Below are 21,181 nucleotides of genomic sequence, written 5' to 3' on the forward strand. Positions count from 1 at the left end.
TTTTGAGGCTCAGGGTTGTTGCTAAGTGTGGCTGCAGGTGGTTATCCGAGGTCTTCGCTAACAATAAACCGTGGCATGTGAACACGCGTGGAGGCACCTGTCCATGCCCAAGTCTGAGGAGTCCTCTAGGAGGACTTGGAGAAAGGGCCCTGCCATGCCCTGGTGACTGTACCAGCACATACTCCTCACAGGGACCCAGAGGTCCTGTTGCTTCTGTCCCTCTTATCCTTGCCTGTGTTGAATCTACTCCCTAGGATCCAGAGCCCCCAGCAGGCCCCAGGACGTTGTTGGAAGTCGCCCTCAGGTTCTGAGCCCCTCCCTTCTGTACTACGGGGGTCATCCCAAGAGCCCTCTCCTGGAGCCCTGTGCCTGGGGACGTGCGTGCAGCACGGTGTGGATGGCGGGCTTCCATAGGGGCCTTTCCTGGCTTGTCCTTTACTGGGAGAAACCTGAGCCAACTGCCACCTTCATCGGGTGTGTTTTGGGTAAAGTCTTGAGGCCAAAAAGATCTTGTGTCCCTCAAGCACTCTGAGCTGGTGCTGAGCCAGGGCACAGGCGGGCCCCGCGGGGGTTTCTGAGCTCCTCCTCCTTCGCACTGTGCTGAGCTGAGTGTGAGGGTGGGTGCCGGCTCAGGCCGTGCAGTTTCTGGAGCTCTCGATGTTCAGTGTCTCGCGTGAGCCTCACAGCCGCCTGGCAAAGTCAGTTTACTGGGCAGGGCACATTTTTCCACTTCACGAAGGAGGAAACAGGCTCAGAGAAGTTAATCCGTTTGTCCAGAGTCACGCAGTAAGACCCGGAGCCCAGACTCCATCTCCTACCTCCTGTTTGGACCCTGAAGGGCTGGGGCTGGCTGCCTGCTCCTGGAACCCCCACCCAATGTCAGAAGCCTCCTGGTCCAGGCAGTGGCAGGCTGCCTCCTCCCCGGCCCGGCAGGGCCTGTGCGGAGCGTGATGATGGGCCCTGTGCAGGGCACAATGGGCCCTGTGTGATTTGGACTCTGCGGAGCGTGATTTGGACTCTGCGGAGCGTGGTTTGGACACTGTGCGGAGTGTGATTTGGACACTGTGCGGAGTGTGATTTGGACACTGTGCGGAGTGTGATTTGGACTCTGTGCGGAGCGTGATGATGGGCCTGTGTGGAGCGTGATGGGCCCTGTGTTTGTTGCAGGTGCACTGTGAAGAGTTCATCCCTGAGTTTGAGAAGCAATACCCAGAATTTCCCTGGACGGATGTCCAGGTAAGTCGTGTCCTGCACACCATTGCAGGCCAGTGGGGCGGGTCCCAGGCTGGGGGCCTGCAGGAGCTGCTCTCCTCCCTCTCGGCTGGTGTGGGCTGGGAGGGACCTTTGTCCTCTGCAATTGGTCCTTCTCCCCAGAGGCTAGCGAGACAGCGTGGGCTCCCCTCCCTTCCACCCTGGGCGTTTGTGGGTGCTCCTGAGAGGGAGGGAGCTGGAGGGGCTTGTGGGGCACCCCTGGGACGGCCAGAGGGCGGCAGCACTGCCTGACCCGGGAATCCCAGTCATCTGGAGACATAGGCCGGGCCCCCATGTCCGGCAGCAGCATTCTGGGTGCTGTGTGGAGCCCCTTGGGGCAGTGGGGAGCAACAGGGGGGCTGAGGCAGGAGATGGGCAGATTCGCAGAAGGTGGGCGCCAGGAGTAAGAGGGCAGGTGCTGGGTGGAGGTGGCCGTGGTGAGGTCTAGAGACATGAAGATGTGGGAAAGGGTGACTTGGACTGTGTGGGGCCCGGAGCTTGGACAGGGGCAGCAAACCCCCTATTGAGAGGCTGTTCTGAGCAGGCCTCGTAACTCAGCCTCCTGGGTCCCCAGGCTGAGATCTTCCGGGCCTTCACGGAGCTGTTCCAGGTGGCCTGTGCCAAGCCGCCGCCCCTGGGCCTCTGCGACTACCCCTCATCCCGGGCCATGTATGCCGTCGACCTCATGCTGAAGTGGGACAACGGCCCACATGGTAAGAGGGGCGCCCCATCTCCTGATCCAAACCAGTAGGCGTCCCCTCTGCCAGCCAGCCACATGCCTGGAGAAGGCAGGGGGCTGCCCCAGGCTGTCCTCTGGCTTGAATCAGCCAGGAATCTGGGTTGGGGAAAGCCCTGGCTCAGCCCACAGGGAAGGGAAGTACCTGCGGTGTAGAGACTGTAGGGGACGAGCTGCGGGTTGGGCCTCTGTCGGGGAAGAGCCCGCAGGACAGGAGACCCGTGTGAAAGGCACCCTGACCCCAACCCACACCACCCTGGCCGGCCTCCCCTGTGCCAGAGCCACACACACTCCACTGCTGCTGCATGTCCACTTTGTTTTGACTAAACTGAACATCCAAGCTTAAAGGGCCAGGCTGTCATCCCTAGAGCTAGAGGCAGCCCTGGCCTCTCCTGGAGAAGGAGATGTCAGGCCAGGCCTCCCCAGCAAAGTCAAGAGACCCAAGTTCTAGGTCCGGGCTTGCCCTGCTCATCCCCTGGGAATCGGGGCCCAGGTTCATGGCCTCCCTAGCCTTTCCTGGGTCCCCAGGCCCTTGCCCCTGCAGAGTGAAGCCAACGAGCCTTCACACTCTGCTGCGCTCTTTGCCGTCAGGAAAGCGGGTGATGCAGCCACAGATCCTGGAGGTGAACTTCAACCCCGACTGTGAGCGAGCCTGCAGGTACCACCCCACCTTCTTCAACGACGTCTTCAGCACCTTGTTTCTGGACCAGCCCAGCGGCTGCCACGTTACCTGCCTTGTCTAGGCACTCGCTGTCCCCAAAACCTGTGCTTGGGGCAGAATTACAACCTCGGTTCTCTGAGCTGCTTCTGCAAAGGCCCCCATGCCCCTCCCCACACCAGCTCTGGGCATAGCCTCAGCCCCAGGCCTCTGTCCTCCCAAGCCATCCTCCCGGCCTCATACTCCGGGAGCAGTGTCCTCCTCCCACCTGTGGGTCAGAGCAGGACAGTGATGGTGTCCCCGGGGCTGAGCACCGCCCCAGGCCCTGCCCTCACCCCTCACCACCATCCATGCACTGATGAGTCTCCAGTTTAGCCAAGGGCTTCATCCCTGGCATGGAGAATTTGTTCCTGGCTGCTGTGTTTCCAGGGGGTGCTCGGGGGAGGGTTCCGTGGAGTGAGACAAGGTGTCCTCGGAAGCAGGGTTCTACTGGGCAGGTTTCTCTTCCGGGGTCTCTGCTCTTATGCATCAGGATGACCTCGGGATGGGTGTGGGGCCCCACACTGCCCCCACAGGGCTCTATGCGATGGGGGCCCAGGAGCAGCCTGAGGCCACCACCCGGCAAGCCTGCTTTATCACCCATTCCAGCTCACCCAGGACCTTCACCAGCAAACCTCCTGCTGAGGTCCTGGCAGGAGGCCACCGTTAACTTCTCCGTTTGCTGAGGGTCACAGACCCCGACAGGGAAGTCAGTATCTGTCTTCCAAGTGGTTGCCCTGCTCGCTGGGCACTCCGCGGAGTCCCGCCCTCGTCTGAGATGGGCCAGGATCCTTCGGCAAGGGGCACTTGGGGCTGGGACTGGTTGTGGATGGCAGAGCACTGACAGAAAAGGATTCCAAGGAGAACTTCAGGTTAAAGTTAGATGCCACCTACCAGGGTCTACAGTCAAAATGTTGACTTTTTCTTATTTTTTAATGTATGGGAGAAAAATGTAAAATTCCAGTTCTTTTCTAATTGTGTTTCTGAAATTAGGAGTCAGCTGCCAGTCTTTTTGTGTGGCTGCAGTGTGCCTGGGCCCAGCTCACGGGCAGTGGGTGGCCTAACTTCCCAGGCAGGTGGGAGCTACTTCCAGAGCCTTCCAGTGCCTGGGAGGGCAGGGCTAGGTGTGGCGGTGTCTCCTCTTTGAAATTAAGAACTATCTTTCTTGTAGCAAAGCTGCACCCGGTGATGCTGCCTCCTCTCTCCGTGTTGTCTGGGCCCCTGTTTACAAGCACACCTTGCCCTTTCTGAGGGGAGCCATGCTCTAGCCCCTGGAGAGCCTGTTGCAGGGGCAGGGCGGGCCCATCGCCTTTGGCAGCTCCTGGAGAGCTGTTGACATGCAGTCCCCCTTTATTGGTTCGTGCTGCAATAAAGGCCATCTTCTCTTACTTCTGCCCTCCTTTCTCTTTGGACCCCGGAGCCACAGGCTCAGCCTGGCCTGTCACCCCGGCTGTCGCTGAAAAACCCCAAATACCAAGAAGTCACCCAGAAAAAGTGGGAGAAGAAATAAGATGGCCTTTAGATCGCAGGCCTCCACCCCAAAGTCTGATTTCTCTGTGCTGGATCTGTTTCCAGGCTGGCCAGGAGCCTCAGTCCTCGCGTGGCCCCACAGCCCTAGTGGCCCTAGAGATAGCGGCCTCCCCACACTTGCCTCCTTGTCCTGGAGTGGGGACAGTGAGAATCCCTGCCCACTGGGGCATCTGCAGAGCCCCTCAGGCCCCTGCTGGGCAGGTGCATGGACACTGCCAGTGGGTGGCAGCAGCACCACATGGTGACCAAGGAGGTTAAGACTCAGAAGGCAGGCCAGGCATGGTGACTCACGCCTGTAATCCCAGCACTTCGAGAGGCTGAGGCAGGCGGATCACGAAGTCAAGAGATCGAGACCATCCTGGACAACATGGTAAAACCCCGTCTCTACTAAAAATACAAAAAAATTGCTGGGCATGGTGGTGCATGCTTGTAGTCCCAGCTACTCGGGAGGCTGAGGCAGGAGAAACGCTTGAACCCGGGAGGTGGAGGTTGCAGTGAGCCACTGCACTCCAGCCTGACGACAGAGTGAGACTCCGTCTCAAAAAAAAAAAAAAAAAAAAAGACACAGAAGGCAGAGCGGCCCGGAGGCAGGCTGCCTGGACTGCGCTGCTTCTCTCCTGAGCCTCCCTTCGAGGGGAGGCCTCAGGACTGATGCCCACATGAACTCTGTCCAGCTCAGCAGCCAGTGCTCTCACTGGTTCCCAGCTCACTTAAAACCTGGTGTCCAGGGAGCAGCTGGGACAGCCCCCAGAATCAAGACCACATGGTCCAGGCTTTCCGTGCTTGTAGATAGCTGTTCTGTGTCCCCACATCTCCTTGCACCTCTGCTTACTGCAAATGGACACCCCTAAAGGAAGGGTGGACATGGAGACCCAGGGACTCCATGAGCTGGAAGACCAGCCGGCTCCAGGTGCTGAGGCAGTTGGCAGGAGATGTTTATCCCACTAAATACTTCTTCCTGGTACTCATTTGCAGCCTCGTCAATCTGTGTTAAGAAGCCATCCAAAGCCAGAATTGACCAGGCACAGTGGTTCACGCCTGTCATCCCAGCACTGTGGGAGGCCGAGGCAAGCGGATCACTTGAGGTCAGGAGTTTGAGACCAGGCTGCCCAATGTATTGAAATCCCATCCTACTAAAAATACAAAAATTAGCCAGGCATGGTGGTACGCACCTGTAATCCCGGCTACTCTGGAAGCTGAGAATCGCTTGAACCTGGGAGGCAGAGGTTGCAGTGAGCCAAGATCGCGCCACTGCACTCCAGCCTGGGCGACAGCATGACTCTGTCTCAAAAAATAATAAACCCACTCAGCATCAAAGCCTTAAGTCCCTAGTGGATGACAGCAGCTTAGAAAAGGGGGTAATGTTGTCTATTATGAGCAGGGGAAATGTCGCCAGGCTGTTAAAAAGAAGCCGGCAGATGAAATGCTAAATGCATTATCTTCTCGCCCGTTTTTCCAGGGCGTTTTTGTGGTAGTGCGTGTTTTGTGGCCAGCAGGAACCATGTGGGATATTTGCTACAGATGAACAACCCCATGAGTTGGGCGGAGATGGCAGAAGTCTGGGTTGCACTTTCTCCAATCCCTAAGTGTCTGGCATGCACTCAGGTGTCCCTTGACACTTCAAAGGATACCCTTGTGCCCTGCAGGGATGGTGCCTGCTCACTGGCATGCTGGAGCAGGAGACAGCCTGGCCTGTAAGTTTCTTGCTAGCAAGGACCTCTCTGCCATCCGCTGCTTGGATTAATGTCTGCACAGAGCTCTGGAGGAATTCAACTCTGAGCGTCTTGGAGAACTTCAGAAATAATAAAAAGGATACACAGTGGCTCCCCAGCTGGCTCCTCTGCACCGGTGAGCATCAGGAAAGCCATGTGGGCTGAGGGCTCAGCTGAGTGCCTGTGGCCACGAAGCTGTTGGGTACTGCAGAGTGTGATCTGTCGGGCATCAAACTCTGCCAGAGTCAAGGGAGCGTGAGGCTGAGGGTCAGGATGGAGCGGCTCAGCCCCTGGGCGGGAGCCATCCCTTCTGTCAGAAGAATGCAGTCGACTGTCTTTGCTCATCTTTTCCCTGAGCTGTTTATTCTTTTATGTGTGTGTGTGGATGTGGGTGTGGGTGTGGGTGTGGGTGTGGGTGTGGGTGTGGTGTGCGTGCGCCAGAGTGGATGGTATAGACAGAGTCTCCCTATGTTGCCCAGGCTGGTCTCAAACACCTTGCCTCAAGCAATCCTCCCGCCTAAGCCTCCCAAAGTGCTGGGATTACCGGTGTGAGCCACTGTGTCCAAGCTTTTGTGAACATCACGTTGCGTTTGAGGTTCGGGTCGGGAGAGGGCACAGGAGTGGGGGAAGAAAGGAGAGGAAGCAGCAGCCACGGGCTGCTGAGTGATGGCAAGCTCTCTATGAACATTTTGCCAGTTTGGATGAACTTAGCCGCCAAAAACAAAATGCCCAGCAGGTCAGGCCTGGCCGCGGGGAGGGAGCCGTAGGCTGTGTTGCTGAGTGCTGCATGGATGTGGTGACCAATAGCAGGATGGAGGAGCGCTGCATGTGGTTCTTGGCTGCGTGTGGTTCTTAGCTCGTTTACTCCAAACAGCTGCCTGGAGAGGTCATGGGTCGCCCAGTTGGAAGTCGGGGTGAGGGAGTGAGTGGCTGTGACACCTCCAATCCTGGCCGCTCTGGGCCAGCAAGGAGGCCCTATCTGCTGGAGTTGGGACCTAACCTTTCCTGCCTCGGACACCCTCTTGAGCCAACTGGGTGTTTGTGGGGCTATCCCTGGTGCAGTGAGGCTGCCATAAACCTGGGCCCCTGGGGGACGGGGCAGTCAGCACCCCCAGCTCTGTCCTGGGTAAAACCAGCTGAGGGCCACACATTGGGCAGGACTAGGCATTCGACACTGGTTGTGGGCCCAGCCATTCAAGGGCCCGGGCTGAGCATCCCGGAAGCCATGGGAAGTGGACAGGACCCCCTCCCTCTGCCGAAGCCCATGGCCCCAGCTGGGTCTGCACCAGTGTGGGCTCCAGGGTGGCACCCAGGGTTGCTCTGTTCATCTCCTGCAGGGCTTCGGGAGTGTCCCAGGAAGCGTGGGGCAGCCCCAGCCGGATCCAGCCCTGTGTGGAGAAGGCAGCCCAGGCAGATCCCGCAGAGACGAGCTCCAGTGCAGCCCCAGCTCCCCCTCTTCCCTGTGGCCGGGGGTCCCACCCAAGCAAAAAGGCCATGGTAAAGGAAGTCAGAAACTTTATTCAGCTGATAAAATTCCATGTTCCGAGAACATGCTCTGAGCATGCAGAAAGCGCAGGACACTGCTCCTGGGTGGGGGCTCAGGTGGGGCCACCTCTGAAGCACTGCTGACCCCCTGGGCCAAGGCCCTGACAGACTAGCAGGCCCAGTGGTTGTGAAAGCGTGACAGCCACCATCACTGATGGCACCTGCTGGTGCAGCTGCAGTCCCTGGTGGGCCGGGCACTCACTCTGGCAGCCGCCGGCCCCCACGCCAGCCACGGTTGTCCCGCCATACACAGTAGTTGAGTGTGGTTGCGAAGGCCAGCCAGGCCAGGTAGGGGTAGAGCAGGCGGGCGGCCAGCGGGCTCACCTGGTACCAGGCCACAGTAGTGGCTGCTGCCACCCCACTGACCAACAGGAGATCCACCAGGGCCTGCAGAGATTGGGGGAGGAAGGACAGGGAGGCCTGAGGCACCACGTCCACCCAAGTGCGTGTCCCACTGCCCAACTCCTGCTGGATTTGGGAGTCAGGAGCCTCACTCACCCCCACTCCACCCTTGAGTGACCTGGCCAAGCCCCTCCCCCATCTCAGCCTCAGTTTCCTCATCTGTAAAATGGGAACAGTCCTCCTGCGTGACCCGTGCCATGTGTAGGGTGCACGTGACATGCCTGAAGTGAACTCGGTTTGTTCAAGGGTGCGGTGGTGGCTTAGAGAGGTCTTGCAGGTCCCTTCACCTCTCTGAGCTCAGAGCCTCCACTGAGGGCAGTGCTGACCTTCCAGCATTACTACAAGGCCCAAACAAAAACCTGCTATTTTTCAGGTACAGTGGCTCACGCCTGTAATCTCAACACTTCAGGAGGCCGAGACGGGTGGATCGCCTAAAGTCAGGAGTTCAAGACCAACCTAACCAATATGGTAAAACCCTGTCTTAAGGCCAGGCACAGTGGCTCATGCCTGTAATCACAGCACTTTGGGAGGCTGAGGCGGGCGGATCATGAGGTCAGGAGATCGAGACGACCCTGGTTAACACAGAGAAACGCCATCTCTACTAAAAATACAAAAAATTAGCCGGGTGTAGTGGGGGGTGCCTGTAGTCCCAGCTACTCGGGAGGCTGAGGCAAGAGAATGGCGTGAACCCAGGAGGCAGAGCTTGCAGGGAGCCAAGATGGCGCCACTGCACTCCAGGCTGGCCAACAGAGCAAGACACTGTCTAAAAAAAAAAAAAAAAAAAAAAAAAAAAATCCTTGTCTCTATTAAAAATAAAAAAATTAGCCAGGCATGGTGGCATGTGCCTGTAGTCCCAACTACTCAGGAGGCTGAAGCAGGAGAATTGCTTGAACCTGGGAGGCGGAGGTTGCACTGAGCTGAGATCTCACCACTGCACTCCAGCCTGGGTGAGAGAGTGAGATTCTGTCTCAAAAAAAAAAAAAAAAAGAAGCAGCTGTCATGTAGAGGGGCCAGTGACCCTGCCCACACAGTACCAGGCTTCATGTGGGTTTTCCTGTACAGTGGCCCCCAAACCCACCCTGCAACCCCTTCTGCCTTAATAGCTTCCCTCACTGAAGGAGGGTCAGTAGAGGGGAGGCTCCAGGGCGTGGGCTGCTTAGAGCTAGAGAGACATGGCCTTTGGCCTCCCCTGGCCCCGCCTACAGACACTGGCCCAGTGTCATATGTGATGCCCCAGGGCCTCCAAGGCTTGGATCCAGGGATCAGGGACACATGCCGTAGCCACACTTACCCAGCCCATTTGTCGGGCACCAAAGAAGATGGGGGGCCACGCCCAGTTCAGGGCCAGCTGCCCGGTGTAGAGGCCCAGGGGAACCAGAGCCTCCTCCGTGAAGCCTCCCAGCTCTTTCCAGACCAGGTAGGAACCGTACCTGAAACAGAGGCCGCGGTTCAGAGCACCATCAGGAACAAGGCCAGGAGGCTTGCCCACCTCCGAGTGACACAGTGATGGCTCATGCATGACCTGACACTGACGGCTGTGTGATCTCAGGGAAGTTGCCTGACCTCTCTGGGCCTTCATTTTTCATAGGGTTGCTGTAGGGATTCTAGTTAGCACACTGGCAGTGCTTCATGCGATACCCAGCATATAGGACACTCAATGAATACCTGCCATTATTGTCACTGTCACTGCTATGAAGGGGAAGCACATGGTGTGAATAGGTAGAGAGGAGGCTCTTAACCTAGCCAGAGCACTGCATAGAGGATAGGACATTTGGGCTGGGCTTTAAAGGGTGAATAGGAGTTTTTCAGGGGAGGAAACAGGACATGCAAAGGCTGTGAGGCAGATGTGAGACCCCGAGTCAGTCTGTGACTGCAGGCTGAGGTCCAGGGGGAGGCCTGGTCATGGGAGCTATTAACACAGGGCAACAGTAGCACCACCAGTAACAGTAGCCGACGCCCTCCAGCACTCACAGGAGCCAGGCCCTACCACTTCCCAAGCATTCACTCATTTGAGCCTCCTGATAAGGCTGTAAGGCAGGCAGCATCAGCAGCCCCTTTACAGTGAGGAGACTGAGGCACAGGCGGCGAAGTGACTGAGATCTCTTGACAGGCCATCAGTGGATAAAGTCCGGTCGGCCGGGGCCGGAGCCCTGGCTCTCACCTACTAAGGAGGGGTTTGCCTTATCCAGAGCCACAGGGAGCCCCAAAAAGTTCCCCCAAAGAGAGGCTGGGACCAGTTGGTATAGGAAGGCCAAGCAGGGTGGGGACACTGGAGCCAGGAAAGTGTGGGAGCCTGGCTGGGCAGGGCCTGGGCCGGAAGGGGTGAGGCCCAGGTGACACCCAGGTTCCAGGGCCTTATTCCCATCAAGCTGGGTGCCTGGCCTGGCCTCTGCTATCTGCCCCCTGGAGTGCCTGGCACCTGCGTCCCCACCCTGCATTGGGCTGACATGGAACCAGTATGCAGGGAACATTCCAGAAGGCAGTCAATTCCCCACCTCCTGGGTGCAGTCCCCTCTACAGCCACCAAGAGGCGCCCTGCCCCTCCCAGCATGTCCTTTCCAGATGGAATTCCCCTGGTCTTGTCCCAAGGGACTCAGGCCAGACTGAGCCTGAAGGGGGCTGTGCGGGGTCCACACTTGCAAGCCCTGTGTCCTTGGGAGGTCCCTTATCATGGGGGGGCATTGAGTATGAATGAGATGAGCCTGGCACTGGGCAGGAGTTCAACAGAGGAGCTGCTCTTGGGGCTGTCGCTGCCATTGTTAATCTTAGAAAGCATCCATGCCGCTGCCCAAGGCCAACCTTCACACACTAAGCCGGCCTCCGCCTGGAGCTGTGAACATGGCAGGGATGCCAGGGTGGGGTGAGCATCTGACCCATCCCCCCAGGGGCCCAGGAGGAGAAAGTTCAGTTGTGCAATCAACAGGCCCACAGCTTCCCCACCCTGGCTTGCCAAATGGGGCTGGGGAAACCATGCCGTGGCCTGTGGCCCGCCTGGAGGAGACCCTCTGTCCTGGGCCAGGCCTCTCCTTGCAAAGGGCCAGGCTCATCCCCAGGCCAGCGCACGCGCCCACCTACCCCATGGCTGAGTAGAGCGTGCCCCAGACGGGGCCCAGCACCCAGTGAGGCGGGTGCCACGAGGGCTTCTGCAGGCCGGCGTACCAGCGGAGACCCTCGCCGTGGACAAAGCGGGAGCCCACGAAGCACCCCAGGCTGGGCGCCAGTGTGAAGCCCATGGCGGGCACCCAGGGTGGGGCCATGGCTGCTGCAGCTGCTGTTCAGGGGAGCTCTGAAAGAAAAGACAAGGCTGGGTGAGGGCATTCCTGAGGCCATGGGGTTAGGCCTGTGTCTCTTCCAGCATCCCCAAAAGGCCTGTCACCCACAGGTCAACCAGTTGGCTTATCAGGAGGCGCAGAGATGTGCAGGGCAGGAGTGGCTGAGTGAACACATTTCCAGCCCTGCTCCTGCCCCAGCTGCCTGGCCTCACCTTTGTCCACCCTCACCTCGACCTTGGGTCTCCTGGCACTGACCCCTCCTCCCTGCTGCCTCTTCCGAGGCCAGTTTGGGTCCCCTCCACCAAGAAGCCTTCCCAGCCTGCCTCCCTGGGCCAAGTCCCAGCTCTGGGGGCTCTGCCAGGCCAGTGCTTTACAGTCCAGCACTTCACATTCACCTTTCACTCACTCACTCATTCGGTGACTGGTATCAGAGTTTGGGTCAGATCCCTTTCCTCACTGCCTCACTGTGACCTCAGGCAAATCACATCAACTCAGGGCCTCAGTTTCCCCCTCGGTAGAATGGGATATCAATGCTTACCTACCTTAAACACAGCTCCGTGCACAGCAGCAAGGAGCGTCTCTACACAGCTGTTTCAGCACCCCACACGGGCCCCACTAAAACCACCGCCCCTTCCCCATGCACCGGAGATGGACAGCAGCCTGCCTGGGGCCACAGTGCACTCTGGGCCAGGCTCTGCCCGGTGGCAATATGGCTCCCACCCTGGCCTCATCAAAAAATGAAGGGTTAAGGTCCCACTCACTCTGATTCTAGGTGGAGAATCAGGGGTCATCTGCTCTTATCTGAGACAAGAAGCCACACAACCGGATTTAGTTCCGCCAACTTGCAGCAAGGCCTGCTGGGGCGAGGGCTGGGACCCAGGGAGGCACGGGGTTGGGGAGGCCTGAGTGGGCACAGACTGGGGCTGAGGGAGCCTGGACCTCAGAAAGGGACGCTCTGACCGGGGACCAGGGAGGAGATGCCACAGGAAGAACAGTGAGCACTTTCTCCCCAGGGGAACGTGAGAGACAAGCAGTCCAGGGGACATGGAGGCAGCCAAGTGGGGGCAGAGGGGGGTCAGCAGAATGTGCTGAATGTAGGCTTCGGCAGGGGCAAAGGGCAAAGCCGGCCCCAAGGAGAAGGGGCAGCTGCTGGCCTGGGATCCATGGAGCTGGGTGAGCACAGAAGCCACCTCAGTGCCCAGCAGCCAGGGACTATTAAAGACTGGCCCCTCACAAACCAAGCTTTTGAAGGCTTTTTAGTGATGAAAAAGTTGTTCTCATTGTAACACGAAGAAAGCAGAATATACATAGACTACAGAATGACGCCAATTTTGGCAAAGAATGGATAATATAGATATGCTTTTTTTTTTTTTTTTTTTTTAATACAGTCTCGCTCTGTTGCCCAGCCTGGAATACAATGACATGATCTCAGCTCACTGTAACCCCCGCCTCCCAGGTTCAGGGGATTCCCCCGCCTCAGCCTCCCACCTCCCAAGTAGCTGGGATTATAGGCACATGCCACCATGCCAGGCTATTTTTTGTATTTTTAGTAGAGACAGGGTTTCACCATGTTGGCCAGGCTGGTCTCGAACTCCTGACCTCAGATGATCTGCCTGCTTTGGCCTCCCAAAGTGCTGGGATTACAGGCGTGAGCCACTGCACCCAGCCTAGATATGCATTTTTTTTTCTTAATTGTAACCAATGCATGAAGATATTAGCCACAGTCATAATCATAAAGCCAGCATTTCCAGGGAAATGGCTGTATGCCAGGCCAGGCAAGCTTTACCCCAACACTGGCCATGAACCCTCACCCTGCGAGGGAGTGATGCCACCTTATGGCCGTCTGCTAACAGAGACCTGAGGCACAGGGCAGTGGAGACGTCTGTGCAAGGCCCCTCCACAGGCCAGCCACTCAGGATTCCAGAGTCCACCCTTGTCAGCAGGATTTATGATGCTAAGTTCACTATGTTAATTGTTTGCCAAAATATGTATAATGAACATTACTGTATTTTACATTTCAGAGACAGAGTGTCGCTGCTATCCAGGCTGGAGAGCAGCAGCACCATCGCAGCTCACTGCAGCCTTGACCTCCCAGGCTCAGGGGATCCTCCCACCTCAGCCTGGAGGTAGCTGGAACTATAGGCATGCACCACCATGCCCAGCTAATTTTTTGTATTTTTTTGTAGAGACAAGTTCTCTCCATGTTGCCCAGGCTAGTCTCAAACTCCTGGGCTCAGGGGATCCTTTCACTTTGTTCTCTGAAAGTGCTGGGATTTATAGGCATGAGCCACCATGCCTGGCCAGGGCCCTTTTTTTTTTTTTTTTTTGAGGGTCTTGCTCTGTCACCCAGGCTGGAGTGCAGTGGCGAGATCTCTGCTCACTGCAACCTCCGCCTCTCGGGTTCAAGCGATTCTCCTGCTTCAGCCTTCCAAGTAGCTAGGATTACAGGCAACCACCACCATGCCCAGCTAATTTTTATATTTTTTAGTAGAGACAGGGTTTCATTATGTTGGCCTGGCTGGTCTCAAACTCCTGACCTGAGTTGATCTGCCTGCCTCAGCCTCCCAAAGTGCTAGGATTACAGGCATGAGCCACCGCACCCGGCCTGTTTTAAAGGAACAATCAGAGTGTCAGGCATCCAGCAGATTCCCATGCTGCCACTTACTGATTCCCTCCCCTCCCTGGACCTCAGTTTTCTCACCTGTTGAATGGGGACAGTTACCCCATCCCCCATTCTTGGGGGCTGGGCATGTGACCTAGGTCCCGGCAAGAAATATTCCTGTGTTCTCCCTCCCCCTCCCTTCTACCCCACCCCCTCCCTCCTGCCCCGCCCCCTCCCTCCTGCCCCGCCCCCTCCCTCCTGCTCCACCCTCCAGCTTCCAGGGTACACTGCTAATGGGGTGGTAGTGGGGGTCTGATGTCACTACACATATGAAAGGCCACCTTCCCTGGGGCGGGAGGTACTGCTGAACACTGGCCCTGCACCACTGTCAAGTGGATATGGAGCTCTGGACCACAGCTCTGGGACCACCTCCCAGCTCAGCCTCCCACTACATCCTCTCAGGTAAACCCAGGCCAGCTCAGCCTGCTGCTCATCTGGGCAACTGAGACATAACCGCCGCTCTGCTGGAGCCTGCGTGAGTCCACAGCTGAGTGACATTGTGGGGGACCCATAAGGAGCCTCGTTCGGCCTCCACTGGAAACAAGCCGGACCAGGGTGCCTGTACGTGCGTTTTCCCAGGACACCCCCAGGTGAGACCCACCTGCCCCACACTGATGGCCCACTCTCAGTCTCACAAGGTGTCCCTGTCCAGGCGAGCAAGGTTAATACCACTAGCATAAGACACATGCACATCCAGAACCCCTTGATACCCCACGGAAGCTGATGCACTTTCAGTGATGTTCATGCAACAAATGGAAACCCCCAGTGCACCATTCAGCAGCATTTGTATATTGCCATTGTTGTGCAACCACCCTCTGTATCAAGTTCCAAAGCATTTTCGTTGTTTTTTTTTTTTTTTTTTTGAGACGGAGTCTCGCTCTGTCACCCAGGCTGGAGTGCAGTGGCCAGATCTCAGCTCACTGTAAGCTCCGCCTCCCGGGTTCACACCATTCTCCTGCCTCAGCCTCCCGAGTAGCTGGGATTACAGGCGCCGCCACCTCGCCCGGCTAGTTTTTTGTATTTTTAGTAGAGACGGGGTTTCACAGTGTTAGCCAGGATGGTCTCGATCTCCTGACCTCGTGATCTGCCCGTCTCGGCCTCCCAAAGTGCTGGGATTACAGGCTTGAGCCACCGCGCCCGGCCCAAAGCATTTTCAACCCCGAAAAGAAACCCTATATCCATCAGCAGTGGCTCCCCTCCCCCCCCCGACCCCTGGCAGCCAGCAATCTGACTTCTCTCTGGGGAGTTGCCCATCCTGGACATTTGGTCTCAATGCAGTGTATGGCCCTGGTGTCTGGCTTCCTTGACTGAGCGTCATGTTCTAGAGGTCCTCACCTTGTAGCATGTGGCAGAACTTCTCCCCACGATTCTGTCACCTGGCCCCAGCACCCAGCCAGGGCCAGGTGCACACTCAGAGCCCAGTAAATCACAAATGGAACTCACCCAGTGTTCCAGCTGACACGACCTTAGAGACCACCATCCAGGTCCCCTATTGTACAGAACGAATTAAAGTCACAGAGGCATGGTGGCTTTCCCCAGGCCACAGCAAGAGAGCAGGGTCTGGAGCCGGTTCTGAGTCCCGTGCTCACACTCCCATCCCAGGCTGCCCCCTTCTCAGGCCTGGCTATGGTTATGACCCACAGGGCCAAGGGGCTCAGAGCATCTGCCCCACCAGAAAACAGGGTGGTCAGATGCCCCACATGGAGAAAGCCTGGTGGCGGGCGGGGAGTTTCCTAGGCCTCTGGGGAACTGCCTGGCTCCTGAATCGCCCAACCAGGGAACAGGTGGGCAGGGGGGGGTACCTATCATGATGAGTCATGCTGGGCCGGGCTAGGCAGGGTCCAGAAATCTGCTCTGGGATGGGCCCAGGGAAGGCTGGGGTGGGCCAGGGGGCACACATGGCAGGGACGGGACTTGGGGTTCAGGCAGAGGGGTGAAGCCACCTATGCCCCTTTGTCTCCTTCAGGTGAATAGGGATCCAGACCTCGGCTCTGCCTCCACCCAAGGCTCGTCTCTGGGCCTGGCTTCCCTCCACATCAGGTGGGTAAACCCGCCGTGTCTGCTTCTCAGGGGCCTGGGGTCGCTCAAGGGAGGAAGGGGTGGGACAACAACGTTTCCCTGAAAACTCTAGAGAAGAGAGGGGTTGTGGGTATCGGTGTGGGGCCACTAGCCCCATTTCCTCCAGGGGAAGACAGGGCCTCAAGGCTTGGACCTGAGATGAGACCCTATCAGCCACGAGAGCCCCTGGACACGCCACAGGTGAAAATGCCCTGCACGGAGCAGTGGCCCCAAAACAGGGGCAAGATCGGGGCAGGGTAGAGGGCGCAGGACGTGGAGGCAGGAGAAGGCTCCAGGCCTTGCTCAGCTCTGGCTGTGCACGGGCCTCTGGTAGGCAGGGGCCTGCATGGTGGAGTCCATGCTCATCCCGAAGGTCACCGCCTTGTTTAGTCCCCACAGTGGCCACAGGGGACTAGCTGCTTCTCCCTGAGCCACATGGCCCACTTGGCCTCCATAGTGGACTCATGACTTGTCCCATTTTCCAGATGAGGAAACTGAGACATGAGAAATCACAGAACTTTCTAGGTCTGAGTGACTCCAAAACTCATCCCACCCCTCCCTCTGAGCCGAGTGTCTGCCGGCCTGCTCTGGGCTGCATGGCCACTTGCCAGCATCTGTGTCACCACCCGTCTCAGCCTCCTTCCTCATCTGTAACAGGGCTCATAAAGCCTGCAGTGCCAGGATTGGACCCACAGGCCCCAGGCCACTCCACCCCACCTGTGAACTGCGCCAGAAGGTTCTCTCAAGGCCAGTAGTATCGCTCTCTCCACCTGTCACAGCAATATCCCAGCCCCCACAGAGCAGCAGGCCCTGCAGGATCTGAGCCCTCCCCCACCAAGGGTGGGATCCAGGGTCTCCAGGTCTTGTGAGACTTCACTCCTGGCCCAGAGACCCCAGACCCAGAGCTGCCCCAAGGTATCTCATCTCCTGGGCCTCTGTGTCCCCATCTGTGAGGTGGTGGTTGAGCCAGCGGGTTTCAGGGTGTCTTTCTGTTCTCGGAGACCTCCCTATAGGTGACCCAGAAGGCCAGGCACGGTGGCTCATACCTGTAATCCCAGTACTTTGGGAGGCTGAGGCAGGCAGATCACCTCAGGTCAGGAGTTCGAGACCAGCCTGGCTAACATGGTGAAACCCCGTCTCTACTAAAAATACAAAAATTAGCCAGGCGTGGTGGCAGGTGCCTGTAGTCCCAGCTATTCAGAAGGCTAAGGCAGGAGAATCACTTGAACCCAAGAGGTGGAGGTTGCAGTGAACCGAGATAACACCACTGCACTCCAACCTGGGCAACAGAGTGAGACTCCGTCTCAAAAAAAAAAAAAGAAAAAAACCGAACAAACAAAAAGCAAAACTTAACTAACTAAAAAAAGAAGGAGATCCAGGAACAGAATAAGGAATGTGTCCCTTCTCTGATCCCCACCACCACCCCCCGCTGCACCCAGCTCCCCGAGCCTTGTCTCTCCAATGAAGCCACCATTGTCCCAGAGACTTGTTTTCAGGCTTTTTAAAAATGACTCATGGCTAATCGTCCTGACTTTGTGTGCGTTTTTCATTACGAAAGTAACCAGTGGAACAGCCCACAGGTCTGGAAAAATCTACAGCCAACCTGGCCATCGAGTGGCCTGGCAAAGGGTAGGGTGAGGGTGGGGTGTCCAAGGGGAATTGGTTCTGTTAAGAAAGACTCCTTCCCTTTCCTTCAAGGTTCGGGGGTTAAACTTTTTTTTAGTGAAAAATAAACAGCCTGGCCGACATGGTGAAACCCCGTCTCTACTAAAAATACAAATATTAGCCAGGCTGAGGCAGGAGAATCACTTCAACTCAGGAGGCAGAGGTTGCAGTGAGCCCAGCTCGAGCCACTGCACTCCAGCCTGGGCAATGGAGCGAGAGACACCGACTCAAAAAATATATATAAATAAAAATAAAGAAGAAATTAAGAATGACTTCCCTAGTGGTCCAGTGGTTAAAAATAAAATAAAAAAAGACTACTGTTTTAAACAAAGAGAGCATATCCAGGCATTGTTTGCGCAATCAGAAGTAAACACAAATAAGCCAGAAATGGTGGCTCACGCCTGTAATCCCAGCACTTTGGGAGGCTGAGGTGGGAGGATCGCTTGAGCCTGGGAGTTCTGCCGGAGACTGCAGTGAGCTATGATTGCATCACTGCACTCCAGCCTGCGTACCAGAGTAAGACCCTGTCTCAAACAAACAAACAAAAAAAAAAAAAGGAAAAAAGAGAAAGAAAAACGAAACAAAACAAAACAGATTCAAAACTGAAATACTGAAAAAGCTAAAGTGAAAAGTAGGCTCCCTCCCTGTGAGTCCAAGCCCTTCACGCCACCTGGAGAACCCACTGTGAATACTTTCTGGTAGATCCAGCGAGACATGGTGCCTCACGCCAGGCACAAGTCTGTACAGACAACAGGACACAGCACGTGTGTGTGCACACACACAGACACACTCCCAGGAAACAAAGTGGCCCTGGGGGCACAGTGGAGGAGGCAGGCTGGGATCAGACTACACGAGTCCAGGCCCTGGCTCCACCACACCAGCTGCATGACTCTGGACAAAGGTTTCTTTGGTAAGCCTCAGTTTCCCCCAGTTTCCAGCACTCCCCTGGGAGCCCAGGATTCCCGCGGAGCCTCCCTGTGGGGCTGCCAGCAGCCAGGTGGAGACTCAGGGGCCCCCTTCCCCTGCTGGGCTGAGGCTGGCTCTCCCGCCCTTGCTACCCAGCCCCTTTCACCGCCAGTGGAAACCTGCCTCACGCTGCCCTGTCTCGGGCGCCACCGACTCCACAGAGACGCCGGGCCTCGCCCACGTTCTGGCAGCAGGCCTTCATGGGCAGGGCTTGCTGTGTGCCAGGCGAGCTGGGCAACTGCTTCCTGTACACCACCTCCCTTAATATCCTCGCCCTGACTGAGTCCATTCTGGGACAGCCTTAAGTCCTGTCTCTCCTGCCATCCAGCCCAGGGCACACTGCTGGTATCCTGTAGCGCCGGCCCCTGGCAGGCTGGCCAGAGGGGCTCCAGGCCCACGCCAGGCCATGGCCTCTGGAAGCTGCCCTGGCCAGCAGTGTGTTCACAGCAGGAAGCCCCCGCTTCTCCTACTTGGGCTCCGTCGTGTTTGCAAGGGGCAGGGGAAGCAGGCAGGTCCCAGAGGCTGCTCGGTTCAGAGTAAGTCCCATCTAGGCTGCAGTGCACCTGAGCCCCGCACTGGGAATCGAGGGCCAGGGGGCCTCTAACCGGCTTTGGGCAAAAAAAAACTTCCCCGATCTGGGCTGTTCTCCTCCACTATGAAACGGGGTGTCTCGGGGGATCAAGATCCTGCCCGAGGTCTCCCAGACATTCTGAGACCCTGAAGGGAGCTCCGCCTGGGATTGCCCATCCGCGGAATGGGCGGGAGAGGGAGCGTCGGCCTCTCCTGGGACCGCGCTTTCTGCAGGAGAAGCAGGGGCGGGGCGGGGCGGAGTTGCCGAAGTTTCCCCTCCCGAACCCCCAGTCGGAGGCGGCCAGCGCAGGAACCCCGGCCGCGGAGGCCCAGACCCGGCTGCCTGCCGCCTCCGCCCCTGACCCGATAGCCGAGCCCCAAGGGCTGCCCCGGGCCACCCCCTCGGGTGTCCAGTCCTCGGCTCCGGCCTCAGTTTCCCACTGTCCCGCGGCGCTGTCAGAGTCGCAGCCGTGCGGGCCCCCACTTCCCGCTGCCCCCTCCGCGTCCCATCCTCACTCACCAGCGGCGAGGGCACGCTCCGGGACGGGCACTGCCTGGCAGGAGTTAGCCAGACCGCTGTGCCCGCATCCGCCCCGCCCCTCCCAGCCGCCAGGCTCCGCCCCTCTCAGCCGCCCGGCCCCGCCCCACTACCCGGCCGCGCCCCGCCCCGCTCCGCCCCGCCCCGCCTGTCAGCCCGGGCCCTGGACCCACTGGCATCCCCGCCGGACCGGGAGCTCACTCAAAGCCACCTCTCCCGCGGGACGCGCTTCTGCCTCCCCCCTGCCGCGAGCGAGTCTCTCGGCTCCTTCTCCCCGCGGTGACCGGTGATGGCCGCCCGGTCAGACCCAGCACCTAAAACGTTGCCGTGTGTCCGCCGGCGTGTCGCTTGTGGTTTCTTCTAGTCTCACTTTTCCCATCTATAACATGCGGCAACAAGACCGATCTCCGAGTGGGGGATTACCTCTCCTGAGGGCAGGGCCCTGAGCGTCCTCCCGCTCAGCAGCCTTGGCCCCATTTCCGGAGCACCCCAGTTCCTTGAGCTGTTGACGCAGGGCACGGAGGCTGCGCGCTGCACTCTTAGTCCTGGCCCGACCACTTTCTAACTGGTTCTCTGGGTCTCCATCTCCTCATCTGTAAAATGGGCACAAACTCGTGGGACTGATGAAGCCACAAGGCGGTGATGCAGGCGGGACACCGCTCAGATGCTCCGCACTCAGTGAGGGGAGACTGCCATCATCACAGTCCAGAGGTGGCCTCCAGCTGCCCAGGTCCACTCCCATGCAGGGCGTGTCCAGCCCCAGGCCCTTGGCACTGTGGCTGTCTTGCTGCAGCCCAAGGCTGTCTCAGCTCCCTCCAGCCAACTCAGACTGGCAACACCCCTCAGCCTGCACCGGCCACATTGGGCCAAACTGATCCTGCAGGGGCCAAGGAGAACAGTGGCTACTTCTACCCAGACACAGAGGCCAAGAGCCTCCTTCCAGCCAGGCTGCAGTATGGCTTTCCTAGGACCTGGCATTCTTGCCTTTGTGAACCTCTTCCTCTATTAAAAGACAAACATATAATCTATTTTTGACTGTGTTGGCCTAAAGACAAGGATAACCCAGGCTTGGTTCCATTCATCATTCATCTTTTTCTTCTGGGTTGGTTTTTCTTTTCTTTTCTTTTCTTTTCTTTTCTTTCTTTCTTTTTTTTTTTTTTTTTTTGAGACAGAGTTTCGCTCTTGTCTCCCAAGCTAGAGTGCAATGGCACAATCCCAGCTCACTGCGACTTTCGCCTCCTGGGTTCAAGTGATTCTCTCCTCCCTCAGCCTCCCAGTAGCTGGGATTACAGGCGCCTGCCACCATGTGTGGCTAATTTTTGTATTTTTAGTAGAGATGGGGTTTCACCATGTTGGCCAGGCTGGTCTTGAACTCCTGACTTGAGGTGATCCACCCGCCTTGGCCTCCTAAAGTGCTGGGATTACAGGTGTGAGCCACCGCTCCTGGCCGCTTTTACTTTTTAAAAATTCTTGGCCGGGCGCGGTGGCTCAAGCCTGTAATCCCAGCACTTTGGGAGGCCGAGGCGGGCGGATCACGAGGTCAGGAGATCGAGACCATCCTGGCTAACACGGTGAAA

General features: G+C 57.6%; 2 protein-coding genes across 8 annotated transcripts in view; one reads left to right on the forward strand and one right to left on the reverse strand.

Moving 5' to 3' along the window:
- Nucleotides 1–7,591, forward strand: part of TTLL12 (tubulin tyrosine ligase like 12) — a 23,813-nt gene extending 16,222 nt beyond the window's left edge. For 2 of the 5 annotated variants that reach the window (XM_033233696.1, XM_033233699.1), the window contains exons 12-15: nucleotides 1,168–1,236; nucleotides 1,826–1,964; nucleotides 2,579–2,645; nucleotides 7,264–7,591. In XM_033233696.1, the coding sequence (XP_033089587.1) occupies nucleotides 1,168–1,236; nucleotides 1,826–1,964; nucleotides 2,579–2,645; nucleotides 7,264–7,555 (567 nt within the window). In that variant the 3' untranslated portion in view covers nucleotides 7,556–7,591. Of the gene's footprint in view, nucleotides 1–1,167; nucleotides 1,237–1,825; nucleotides 1,965–2,578; nucleotides 4,073–5,189; nucleotides 5,250–7,263 lie in introns of those variants that run through there. The other 3 variants (XM_033233697.1, XM_033233700.1, XM_033233698.1) reach the window with 3 other exon arrangements.
- On the reverse strand, nucleotides 7,425–19,696 carry TSPO (translocator protein). Of its 3 annotated transcripts, XM_033233702.1 has the most exons (5): nucleotides 19,587–19,636; nucleotides 15,251–15,296; nucleotides 10,949–11,159; nucleotides 9,165–9,303; nucleotides 7,425–7,858 (listed from the first exon to the last, which is right to left on the reverse strand). In XM_033233702.1, the coding sequence occupies exons 3-5, from the start codon at nucleotides 11,128–11,130 to the stop codon at nucleotides 7,670–7,672; spliced, it is 510 nt and encodes a 169-aa protein (XP_033089593.1). In that variant the 5' UTR covers nucleotides 11,131–11,159; nucleotides 15,251–15,296; nucleotides 19,587–19,636; the 3' UTR covers nucleotides 7,425–7,669. The 3 variants fall into 3 exon arrangements, with proteins under 3 accessions (XP_033089593.1, XP_033089592.1, XP_033089594.1); XM_033233701.1 differs by lacking the exon at nucleotides 15,251–15,296 and having other exon boundaries at nucleotides 19,587–19,696; XM_033233703.1 differs by lacking the exons at nucleotides 15,251–15,296; nucleotides 19,587–19,636 and adding an exon at nucleotides 18,967–19,292.
- Nucleotides 19,697–21,181: the final 1,485 nt, after the last annotated feature.

This window comes from Trachypithecus francoisi, unplaced genomic scaffold (assembly GCF_009764315.1).
Source record: "Trachypithecus francoisi isolate TF-2019V2 unplaced genomic scaffold, Tfra_2.0 Lachesis_group14, whole genome shotgun sequence".
In the NCBI taxonomy this organism is placed as follows: Eukaryota; Metazoa; Chordata; class Mammalia; order Primates; family Cercopithecidae; genus Trachypithecus; species Trachypithecus francoisi.